We start from the raw sequence: 12,738 nt of genomic DNA on the forward strand, positions 1-12,738 counted from the left end.
CCTCTCCCTGCTCAGCACAGGGACTCTCACCTATCCCCCGCTCCCCTCCCTGCTCAGCACAGGGACCCTCACCTATCCCCGCGGCTCCCCTCCCTGCTCAGCACAGGGACTCTCACCTATCCCCCGCTCCCCGCGGCTCCCCTCCCTGCTCAGCACAGGGACTCTCACCTATCCCCCGCTCCCCGCGGCTCCCCTCCCTGCTCAGCACAGGGACCCTCACCTATCCCCGCGGCTCCTCTCCCTGCTCAGCACAGGGACTCTCACCTATCCCCCGCTCCCCGCGGCTCCCCTCCCTGCTCAGCACAGGGACTCTCACCTATCCCCCGCTCCCCGCGGCTCCTCTCCCTGCTCAGCACAGGGACCCTCACCTATCCCCGCGGCTCCTCTCCCTGCTCAGCACAGGGACTCTCACCTATCCCCCGCTCCCCGCGGCTCCCCTCCCTGCTCAGCACAGGGACTCTCACCTATCCCCGCGGCTCCCCTCCCTGCTCAGCACAGGGACTCTCACCTATCCCCGCGGCTCCTCTCCCTGCTCAGCACAGGGACCCTCACCTATCCCCGCGGCTCCCCTCCCTGCTCAGCACAGGGACCCTCACCTATCCCCGCGGCTCCCCTCCCTGCTCAGCACAGGGACCCTCACCTATCCCCGCGGCTCCCCTCCCTGCTCAGCACAGGGACTCTCACCTATCCCCCGCTCCCCGCGGCTCCTCTCCCTGCTCAGCACAGGGACTCTCACCTATCCCCTGCTCCCCGCGGTTCCCCTCCCTGCTCAGCACAGGACGCTCACCTATCCCCGCGGCTCCTCTCCCTGCTCAGCACAGGGACTCTCACCTATCCCCCGCTCCCCGCGGCTCCCCTCCCTGCTCAGCACAGGGACTCTCACCTATCCCCGCGGCTCCCCTCCCTGCTCAGCACAGGGACTCTCACCTATCCCCCGCTCCCCGCGGCTCCCCTCCCTGCTCAGCACAGGGACCCTCACCTATCCCCGCGGCTCCTCTCCCTGCTCAGCACAGGGACTCTCACCTATCCCCCGCTCCCCGCGGCTCCCCTCCCTGCTCAGCACAGGGACTCTCACCTATCCCCGCGGCTCCCCTCCCTGCTCAGCACAGGGACTCTCACCTATCCCCGCTCCCCGCGGCTCCCCTCCCTGCTCAGCACAGGGACTCTCACCTATCCCCGCGGCTCCTCTCCCTGCTCAGCACAGGGACTCTCACCTATCCCCGCTCCCCGCGGCTCCCCTCCCTGCTCAGCACAGGGACCCTCACCTATCCCCGCGGCTCCTCTCCCTGCTCAGCACAGGGACTCTCACCTATCCCCCGCTCCCCGCGGCTCCCCTCCCTGCTCAGCACAGGGACCCTCACCTATCCCCGCGGCTCCTCTCCCTGCTCAGCACAGGGACTCTCACCTATCCCCCGCTCCCCGCGGCTCCCCTCCCTGCTCAGCACAGGGACCCTCACCTATCCCCCGCTCCCCGCGGCTCCCCTCCCTGCTCAGCACAGGGACTCTCACCTATCCCCCGCTCCCCGCGGCTCCTCTCCCTGCTCAGCACAGGGACCCTCACCTATCCCCGCGGCTCCCCTCCCTGCTCAGCACAGGGACTCTCACCTATCCCCCGCTCCCCGCGGCTCCCCTCCCTGCTCAGCACAGGGACTCTCACCTATCCCCGCGGCTCCTCTCCCTGCTCAGCACAGGGACTCTCACCTATCCCCGCGGCTCCCCTCCCTGCTCAGCACAGGACTCTCACCTATCCCCGCGGCTCCTCTCCCTGCTCAGCACAGGGACTCTCACCTATCCCCCGCTCCCCGCGGCTCCCCTCCCTGCTCAGCACAGGGACTCTCACCTATCCCCGCGGCTCCTCTCCCTGCTCAGCACAGGGACTCTCACCTATCCCCGCGGCTCCCCTCCCTGCTCAGCACAGGGACTCTCACCTATCCCCGCGGCTCCTCTCTCTGCTCAGCACAGGGACTCTCACCTATCCCCCGCTCCCCGCGGCTCCTCTCATGGCTCAGGCTCTGCTGTCTCTAACACTCAGCGGCCCAAGCTGTGACTGTGATGTTAGCCAGGCACTGCCCTCCGTTCCGCCTCTTTCCACTCTGCTATAACCATGCTTCCTCTCCCTCCCTCTCTCCCCCTCACACCCCCCCCCCCCCTCTCTCACACCGCATGTCTCCCTCACACCCCTTTCTCCTTCACACCGCAAGTCTCCCTCTCATATCCCCCTCACCCCCTTTCTCCCGCACACCCCCCTCTCCCCTGCACCCCCCCACCTCTCCCCCGCACACCCCCCCTCTCCCCCCCACACCCCCTCTCCCCCGCACAGACCCCCCCCTCTCCCCCTCACCGCTTGGCATTCTGTTTCCAATTACAGCCGGTGACTCGCCAGCATTACGGGGTTTTTATTTAAAGCGGCAAATCTCTCCCAAAAAGTATTTCCCTCGCAGCGAAAAGGGCGGGGGGGGGGGGAGGGAGGGAAGACTGAGCCACCTGTGCTGAAGCAGGGACTGATTGAGCCAGCTGTGCTGAAGCGGAGACCCTCGTGCGGCTAGAGAGCAGAGTTTCCCAGCTGTGGGACGGGGGGGTGAGTCACGGAGGAAACCGCAAGTGTGTGCGCTGAGACCGGGCGTCTTCCAAGAGACGTAAACAGGGACTCCCCCAGCCCCCCCCCCTCCCCAATACACCGCGTCTCCAACGCAAACATTGGTCACTAAAGCCGCACAGTCAGGAAGTACTGCGCCAGCGTCAGCGCCAGCGCGGGAATCTGATCAGACTGTGTTTGCAAAATAGTTACAATGATTTATTTTTTAAAGGGGACCCCCCACTATCTCCCCCCCCCCCCACACACACTCTCTTCTCCCCTATACACTCTCCCCCACACACTCTCTTCTCCCCCCCTCGCTCAACCTTTTTGCTACAGAGCTTTCCAAACCTCACAGGTCTCTTCTTTAGACCTGTGAGGTTTGGGAAGCTCTGTACATGTGAAGAAGAGACCTGTGAGGTTTGGGAAGCTCTGTACACGTGAAGAAGAGACCTGTGAGGTTTGGGAAGCTCTGTACACGTGAAGAAGAGACCTGTGAGGTTTGGGAAGCTCTGTATACATTGCATTCCCCTTCCCCAGTAACACAGCGCTTTCAGCCCCTTTTTGCAGCAGAGCTCTGTTTAACACACTGGCAGCGCTGCACTTGTTATATGCTACCCCTCCCCTACCCAGAAACTGTATACACCGCATAGCACAGTACCCTCAGACTCCATCACATAACTGCCCCTCTGCACCCCAATATCCCATCACATAACTGCCCCTCTGCACCCCAATATCCCATCACATAACTGCCCCTCTGCACACCAATATCCCATCACATAACTGCCCCTCTGCACCCCAATATCCCATCACATAACTGCCCCTCTGCACCCCAATATCACATAACTGCCCCTCTGCACCCCAATATCCCATCACATAACTGCCCCTCTGCACCCCAATATCCCATCACATAACTGCCCCTCTGCATCCCAATATCCCATCACATAACTGCCCCTCTGTACCCCAATATACCATTACATAGCTGCCCCCTTCTCCCCAATATCCCATCACATAACTGCCCCTCTGCACCCCAATATCCCATCACATAACTGCCCCTCTGTACCCCAATATACCATTACATAGCTGCCCCTTCTCCCCAATATCCCATCACATAACTGCCCCTCTTCTCCACAATATCCCATCACATAACTGCCCCTCTACATCCCAATATTCCATCACATAACTGCCCCTCTGCACCCTCAAATATCCCATAACATAACTGCCCCTCTGCACCCCAATATCCCATCACATAACTGCCCCTCTGCACCCCAATATCCCATCACATAACTGCCCCTCTGTACCCCAATATACCATTACATAGCTGCCCCCTTCTCCCCAATATCCCATCACATAACTGCCCCTCTTCTCCACAATATCCCATCACATAACTGCCCCTCTACATCCCAATAGTCCATCACATAACTGCCCCTCTGCACCCTCAAATATCCCATCATACAACTGCACCTCTTCTCGCTAATAGCCCATCATATAACTGCCCCTCTGCACCCCAAAATATAATTTAACGTAACTGCCCCTCCACCCCAACATCCCATCTTAACTTCCCCGTGCACCCCAATAACCTGTCATGCCCCCCCCCCCCCCAACACTCACCGCTCCAGCTCGATTCTCAGCAGCTTCTCCCTCTCCAGGATGGACACATGCAGCTTGCCCCATTCCTTCTCCACGTCCAGGGGGTGGTACCCGGGGGGCACCCGCCCTGCGCGGGGGGGAGGGGCAAAGAGATCTGATTGACAGCTTCCTCAGGCTTGACACGACGAGTCCCTGTCACACAGAGCTCACATTCTCATTGCGTGCTTACTTGCCCTTACCCGGGTTAAAGGGGCAGATTCAGCCACGGCTGGTCTTTAACGTGGGTGGGGGGCAGGCGGTTGAAGGTGTCGTGCTGTTTAATGTCGGACTTTATATTATTTATAATGAACCAGTGTACAGAACACCAGCAAGCAGCAAAGGATTCTGGGAGTGGCAGAGGAAGAGGCCATATGTATACCCTCCCCTAAACCACGAGACACAGGGACACGGAGACACGGAGACGGACTCACAGTACCACACAAAAACAGCAGCGGACTTATTTAACCTGTGCAGGGTGGACAACGCCAGTGCTCAAGGGCCACCAACAGGTCAGGTTTTCAGGATATCTCTGCTTCAGCACAGGTGATGCAGCCTTTGACTGAGCTACTGATTGAGCCACTTGTGCTGAAGCAGGGATACCCCTTAACAGCTGACCTGTTGGTGGCCCTTGAGGACTGGAGTTGGCCGCCCCTGCCCCAGAACCATCACAACCACAACCCCAGTCTAACAAACCCAACGCGGACGCTCTTAAACCTTCTACTGGAAGGCAAATCACTGCATCCACTACTCCTTCAGCAACAACAACAAAAATCAACATATTCAACCATAAGGAATGAAGCCGCGGACGTGCCACCCACCTCCAGGGACTGGTACTGCACTTTGGACTGGTTCTTATCGGGCCTCCTTACTGGGGAGATCGGTCTCCTTAAACTTCAGGAACTGACGCCACAGGATCTGGAAACAGAACAGGCGAGATTAGTGAGGGCAGCGGGAATACAGCCCACCCCCTTGCGCCTCCCACCCCCCGCGCCTCCCCACCCATGCGCCTCCCACATCCCCGTGTGCCTCCCCCCCCCCTGCACCCTCCCACCCCCTGCGCGCCCACCCTGCGCCTCCCACCCCCTGCGCCTCCCACCCCCCCAGTCACCTCCCACCCCCTGCGCCTCCCATCCCCCGCGCCTCCCACCCCCCGCGCCTCCCACCCCCCGTGCCTCCCACCCGCTGCGCGCCTCCCACCACCCCTGCGCCTCCCATCCCCTGCGCCTCCCCACCCCCTACGCCTCCCCACCCCCTGCGCCTCCCACCCCCTGCGCCTCCCACCCCCTGCGCCTCCCATCCCCTGCGCTTCCCACATCCCCTGCGCCTCCCACCCTCTACCTCGCGGGAACGAATGCTGCGCAGAATGGGGAGGCGGAGGTGGTCCCGATGGGGATACAGCAGGTTTTGGGAATTTTATAGTGGCGGCCATTTTAAGAGACCCCATGTGAAAATGTATATAGCAGTGTTTTCTCCTGAATGGGAAACTACAGGATGACCTGGGATGTAATAGGGAGAATATAGCACTTTGGCCTGGGGTGTAATAGGGAGAATATAGCACTTTGGCCTGGGATGTAATAGGGAGAATATAGCACTTTGGCCTGGGTGTAATAGGGAGAATATAGCACTTTGGCCTGGAATGTAATAGGGAGAAATATAGCACTTTGGCCTGGGATGTAATAGGGAGAATATAGCACTTTGGCCTGGGATGTAATAGGGAGAATACAGCACTTTGGCCTGGGATGTAATAGGGAGAATATAGCACTTTGGCCTGGGATGTAATAGGGAGAATACAGCACTTTGGCCTGGGTGTAATAGGGAGAATATAGCACTTGGCCTGGGATGTAATAGGGGAGAATATAGCACTTTGGCCTGGGGTGTAATAGGGAGAATATAACACTTTGGCCTGGATGTAATAGGGAGAATATAGCACTTTGGCCTGGATGTAATAGGGAGAATATAGCACTTTGGCCTGGGATGTAATAGGGAGAATATAGCACTTTGGCCTGGGGTGTAATAGGGAGAATATAGCACTTTGGCCTGGGATGTAATAGGGAGAATATAGCACTTTGGCCTGGGATGTAATAGGGAGAATATAGCACTTTGGCCTGGGATGTAATAGGGAGAATATAGCACTTTGGCCTGGGATGTAATAGGGAGAATATAGCACTTTGCCTGGGATGTAATAGGGAGAATATAGCACTTTGGCCTGGGGTGTAATAGGGAGAATATAGCACTTTGGCCTGGGGTGTAATAGGGAGAATATAGCACTTTGGCCTGGATGTAATAGGGAGAATATAGCACTTTAGCCTGGATGTAATAGGGAGAATATAGCACTTTGGCCTGGGATGTAATAGGGAGGATATAGCACTTTGGCCTGGGATGTAATAGGGAGAATATAGCACTTTAGCCTGGGATGTAATAGGAGAATATAGCACTTTGGCCTGGGATGTAATAGGGAGAATATAGCACTTTGGCCTGGGATTAATAGGGAGAATATAGCACTTTGGCCTGGGATGTAATAGGGAGAATATAGCACTTTGGCCTGGGGTGTAATAGGGAGAAATATAGCACTTTGGCCTGGGATGTAATAGGGAGAATATAGCACTTTGGCCTGGGATGTAATAGGGAGAATATAGCACTTTGGCCTGGGATGTAATAGGGAGAATATAGCACTTTAGCCTGGGATGTAATAGGGAGAATATAGCACTTTGGCCTGGGATGTAATAGGGAGAATATAGCACTTTGCCTGGATGTAATAGGGAGAATATAGCACTTTGGCCTGGGATGTAATAGGAGAGAATATAGCACTTTGGCCTGGGATGTAATAGGGAGAATATAGTACTTTGGCCTGGGTGTAATTTGGAGAATATAGCACTTTGGCCTGGGATGTAATAGGGAGAATATAGCACTTTGGCCTGGGATGTAATAGGGAGAATATAGCACTTTGGCCTGGGATGTAATAGGGAGAATATAGCACTTTGGCCTGGGATGTAATAGGGAGAATATAGCACTTTGGCCTGGATGTAATAGGGAGAATATAGCACTTTGGCCTGGGATGTAATAGGGAGAATATAGCACTTTGGCCTGGGATGTAATAGGGAGAATATAGCACTTTGGCCTGGGATGTAATAGTGGAGAATATAGCACTTTGGCCTGGGATGTAATAGGGAGAATATAGCACTTTGCCTGGGAGGTAATAGGGAGAATATAGCACTTTGGCCTGGGATGTAATAGGGAGAATATAGCACTTTGGCCTGGGTTGTAATAGGGAGAAGATAGCACTTTGGCCTGGGTTGCACTCTCTGCATAGACATGTAACACTGAGCCACACTGCACGTAATGCCTATTATTCCTGCCCTAAAGGGAGGGAGAGCGGGTCTCGTGCCGGCTCAGACAGGACCACACCCAGCCTCGCAGGGGGTTACACGTCCGATCCTGTTACATCCCGGGTCTGCTGTGCACACCTCATTCTGAGAGTCCTATCGTCATTACAATCCCCTCTTACACACCCCATACACACCAATGGGAAACTCCCCTTACACACCCCCATACACACCAATGGGAAACTCCCCTTACACACACCCATACACACCAATGGGAAACTCCCCTTACACACCCCATACACACCAATGGGAAACTCCCCTTACACACCCCATACACATCATGGGAAACTCCCCTTACACACCCCTTACACACCAATGGGAAACTCCCCTTACACACCCATACACACCAATGGGAAGCTCCCCTTACACACCCCATACACATCAATGGGAAACTCCCCTTACACACCCCATACACATCAATGGGATTCTCCTCTTACACATCCCATAACCATCAATAGGATTCTCCTCTTACACACCCCATACACATCAATGGGAAACTCCCCTTACACATCAATGGGAAACTCCCCTTACACACCCCCATACACATCAATGGGATTCTCCTCTTACACATCCCATACACATCAATGGGATTCTCCTCTTACACATCCCATACACACCAATGGGATTCTCCTCTTACACATCCCATACACATCAATGGGATTCTCCTCTTACACATCCCATACACATCAATGGGATTCTCCTCTTACACATCCCATACACACCAATGGATTCTCCTCTACACACCCCATACACATCAATGGGAAACTCCCCTTACACCCCCCATACACATCAATGGGAAAACTCCCCTTACACACCCATACACATCAATGGGATTCTCCTCTTACACACCCCAATACACATCAATGGGATTCTCCTCTTACACATCCCATACCCATCAATGGGATTCTCCTCTTAACACACCCCATACCCATCAATGGGATTCTCCTCTTACACACGCCCATACACATCAATGGATTCTCCTCTTATACACCCCATACACACCAATGGGATTCTCCTCTTACACACCGCATACCCATCAATGGGATTCTCCTCTTACACATCCATACACATCAATGGGAACGCCTCTTACACACCCAATACACCCCATACACACAATGGGATTCCTTCTTACACACCCCATACCAATCAATGGGATCCCCTCTTACACACCCCATACATATCAATGGGATTCTCCTCTTACACACCCCATACACACCAATGGGAAACTCCCCTTACACACCCCATACCCATCAATGGGATCCCCTCTTACACACCCCATACATATCAATGGGATTCTCTTCTTACACACCCCATACACACCAATGGGATTCTCCTCTTACACACCAATGGGATCCCCTCTTACACACCCATACCCATCAATGGGAATCTCCTCTTACACACCCCATACCCATCAATGGGATTCTCCTCTTACACACCCCATACCCATCAATGGGATTCTCCTCTTACACACCCCATACACATCAATGGGATTTTCCTCTTACACATACACCATACACACCAATGGGATTCTCCTCTTACACACCCCATACACATCAATGGGATCCCCTCTTACACACCCCATACACATCAATGGGATTCTCCTCTTACACACCCCATACCCATCAATGGGTTTCTCCTCTTACATCCCACCTCTTAATGGGACTCTCCTCTTCAACAATCGGGATTCCCTTCCTAAAAATGAGGATCTCCTATATCTCGGGTGCACATACTGTGCAGACTTCAGTGGGATTTGTCTCTGGATAATCAGGAACGCCCTTCGTACAGTAAGTGACTCAGTCAGTATTTTGGACGCTCTAGTTCTGTACTAGATTTTAGACGTAGAGATGGGCAAGCCGGTCAGAATCCGTTTCACAGAATCTCCCGAGCTTTCCGTTCACCATCCGTTCCGAGGTGTGATATCCACTGACGGGGGGCTCCAGTTTCAATCAAAACCCGCCCGGGGATACAATCCGCTGGTGGATTTTACCAATCCAATAATCCGTGGACTCCGCCATCCGCTGGTGGATTTTACCAGTCCAAGAATCTGTGGACTCCGCCATCGCTGGTGGATTTTACCAATCCAACCCGTGGACTCCGCCATCGCAGGTGAATTTTACCAATCCTATGTGTGGATTCTGCTGGTGGGTTTTAAGAACACAATCCGCAGATTCTGCCGTCCATGTGCAGATATAATCCACCAGCGGACTGCCGGTGATATTTCTTTCTTTTTTTTTTAGAATAACAAACGCTTCGCCCTTCACAATTCACACAATCGATTCACGGAAATCCGCAGGCCAAAGGAAGCCACGGATCCAAACCCGCCACGGACCCACATCCGCCCCCCAAAATGTTCCCATCTCTGGTTATAAAGTAAAAGATTACACAGTCGCAGCAAAGGTTTGTGTGTCTCAGAATGTAGGATTACACATCCCCCTTACGTGTCGCGCTGCAGTTCCCATGCGTGCTAATCGTTCAGATTGAAATCACAAGAGCCAGATCTATATCTTATGACAAGCTAAGCAGTGGCCCATCTGATCACAGGACCAGAAGGACACATGCCCAAACCACAAGCCTCCTGACACACATGCCATCTCTAATCAGGAACACAGCCACTAAGCAACACGCCCAAGATGAGTTGTCAGAAAAAAAAACATATAAAATAAAAGCAAACAAAACCTCTTCGAATATTTTTTTTTTAGAAAGGAGTTTTATACAAAAACACACAAAAAATGTATGATCCAAAAATGGTAAAAAATGGAAAGAAAATAACAGTTGCTATTTAAATAGTTGGGTCCTACCATGTACTAAAAGGTGAAAATAGTAAGGGGTGTAGTGGTGATGCAGTGTCAGTGTCTGTCATACTGTACCTCAATCTCCTCATAGCTGCCAGGAAATCTTCTCTCCTCAAAGATGACAGTGTGGTGGCGAATCCACTGGAGCAGGAACGTTACCCTCTCGTAATACTCGTGCCAACGCAGTTCCAGCTCCTGCTTGAATAGAGAGAGAGAGAGATAGGACTTTAGTATCCTCAGCCCTCGACCAGACAGGTGCAAAGTTGTCTGGGTGTTGTCCATGTTCCTAAGTTTGCATATATTGTTATCATCTTTCTGTGATGTCAAGATATTGTGCAGCCCAGTACGGGGATACCCAGTCTGGGATACCACTCTGGGATACCGCTGGCAACTGGAGTATTAAAGACGGCAAAATAAGTGATGAAAACGTTTTTTTGGTCCAAATAAAATATGACCACAGAGTATATATAACGTCTACTGCGATTAGCAGGAACAGTTGGAGATGGCTGTGAGGATACTGGGAGTTATCAGCGTTTATAAATCCTTGTCTCATTATGTAATAGATCTCTGGTCCCTTGACATCAGGAGTACCCCAACTACTTTTTAAGGCAATTTAACCTCAGAACATCAGCCAATCTTGCTCCCCAAACTCCCCTCACTCACATTGGCTCTGACTCCGTCCTGCACGTCCGGGACCCTCGGCATAGCGTCATACAGAGATGACACGTACGTGATGATGGATTTCTCATCAGGCTGAGTGACGTCCACATCTAGAGGAGAGACAGAGAGGTTAGTGTTCTGTGTCACCAACATATACGGCGAGGCAGTACAATGGGGCTGAAATATAGTAATATAAATAACATTATGGAATAGTAATAATGTATAATAATATTTTTTCCAGGCACTCGCAGACTTGTAAACTGCGTAACTTCACCTTATTCACTATGCCCATCTGCTCCCTATGTAAGCCAATATACATACAGAATGAGTGGCTCTAAGCGGACGAGAGTAGGATCGAACTCGGGAACCTACGAGGAGGGATGGGTTTTTCAGTTGAATACATACCCTCGGGGTCCAGAAGTCGGGTGACCCCCAGGTCCCTCTCTGCCACCCCAAAAGCCTGATCCAGGTTCTCTAGGTTGGTCTGCCGGAAAACTCTGTTCATGTCGATGAGCATTGGTCTGTGGGAGGGGAGGAGAGGAGCGTTACACAGGCATGTTATTCCGGCGTCACGTATGGAAGCACAGCCCCCCACTGGCGCCCAATGGGGTATACGCGTTAGCATGTTATTGCGGCGTCACGTATGGAAGCACAGCCCTCACTGGCGCCCAATGGGGTATAAACATTAGCATGTTATTCCGGCGTCACGTATGGAAGCACAGCCCTCCACTGGCGCCCAATGGGGTATAAGCGTTAGCATGTTATTCCGGCGTCACGTAGGGAAGTAAGGCCACCCACTGGTGCCCAATGGGGTATAAACATTAGCATGTTATTCCGGCGTCACGTAGGGAAGCACAGCCCCCACTGGCGCCCAATGGGGTATAAGCGTTAGCATGTTATTCCGGCGTCACGTAGGGAAGCACAGCCCCCCACTAACGCCCAATGGGGTATAAGCGTTAGCATGTTATTCCGGCGTCACGTAGGGAAGTACAGTCCCCCACTGGCGCCCAATGGGGTATAAGCGTTAGCATGTTATTCCGGTGTCACGTATGGAAGTACAGCCCCCCACTGGCGCCCAATGTGGTATAAGCGTTAGCATGTTATTCCGGCGTCACGTAGGGAAGCACAGCCCCCCACTAACGCCCAATGGGGTATAAACATTAGCATGTTATTCCGGCGTCACGTAGGGAAGTACAGTCCCCACTGGCGCCTAATGTGGTATAAGCGTTAGCATGTTATTCCGGCGTCACGTAGGGAAGTACAGTCCCCACTGGCGCCCAATGTGGTATAAGCGTTAGCATGTTATTCCGGCGTCACGTAGGGAAGTACAGTCCCCCACTGGCGCCCAATGGGGTATAAGCGTTAGCATGTTATTCCGGCGTCACGTAGGGAAGTACAGCCCCCCACTGGCGCCCAATGTGGTATAAGCGTTAGCATGTTATTCCGGCGTCACGTATGGAAGTACAGCCCCCCACTGGCGCCCAATGGAGTATAAGCGTTAGCATGTTATTCCGGCGTCACGTATGGAAGCACAGCCCCCCACTGGCGCCCAATGGGGTATAAGCGTTAGCATGTTATTCCAGTGTCACGTATGGAAGTACAGCCCCCCACTGGCGCCCAATGGGGTATAAGCGTTAGCATGTTATTCCAGTGTCACGTAGGGAAGTACACCCCCCCACTGGCGCCCAATGGGGTATAA

General features: G+C 53.5%; 1 protein-coding gene across 1 annotated transcript in view; it reads right to left on the bottom strand.

Moving 5' to 3' along the window:
- Positions 1-12,738, bottom strand: part of PLEC (plectin) — a 624,499-nt gene that overhangs the window by 68,318 nt on the left and 543,443 nt on the right. Inside the window, 6 exon segments of the mRNA XM_075581086.1 lie at positions 4,187-4,291; positions 4,997-5,061; positions 5,063-5,119; positions 10,455-10,574; positions 11,043-11,149; positions 11,445-11,560. Coding sequence (XP_075437201.1) covers positions 4,187-4,291; positions 4,997-5,061; positions 5,063-5,119; positions 10,455-10,574; positions 11,043-11,149; positions 11,445-11,560 — 570 coding nt within the window.

This window comes from Ascaphus truei, chromosome 2 (assembly GCF_040206685.1).
Source record: "Ascaphus truei isolate aAscTru1 chromosome 2, aAscTru1.hap1, whole genome shotgun sequence".
NCBI classification, from domain to species: Eukaryota; Metazoa; Chordata; class Amphibia; order Anura; family Ascaphidae; genus Ascaphus; species Ascaphus truei.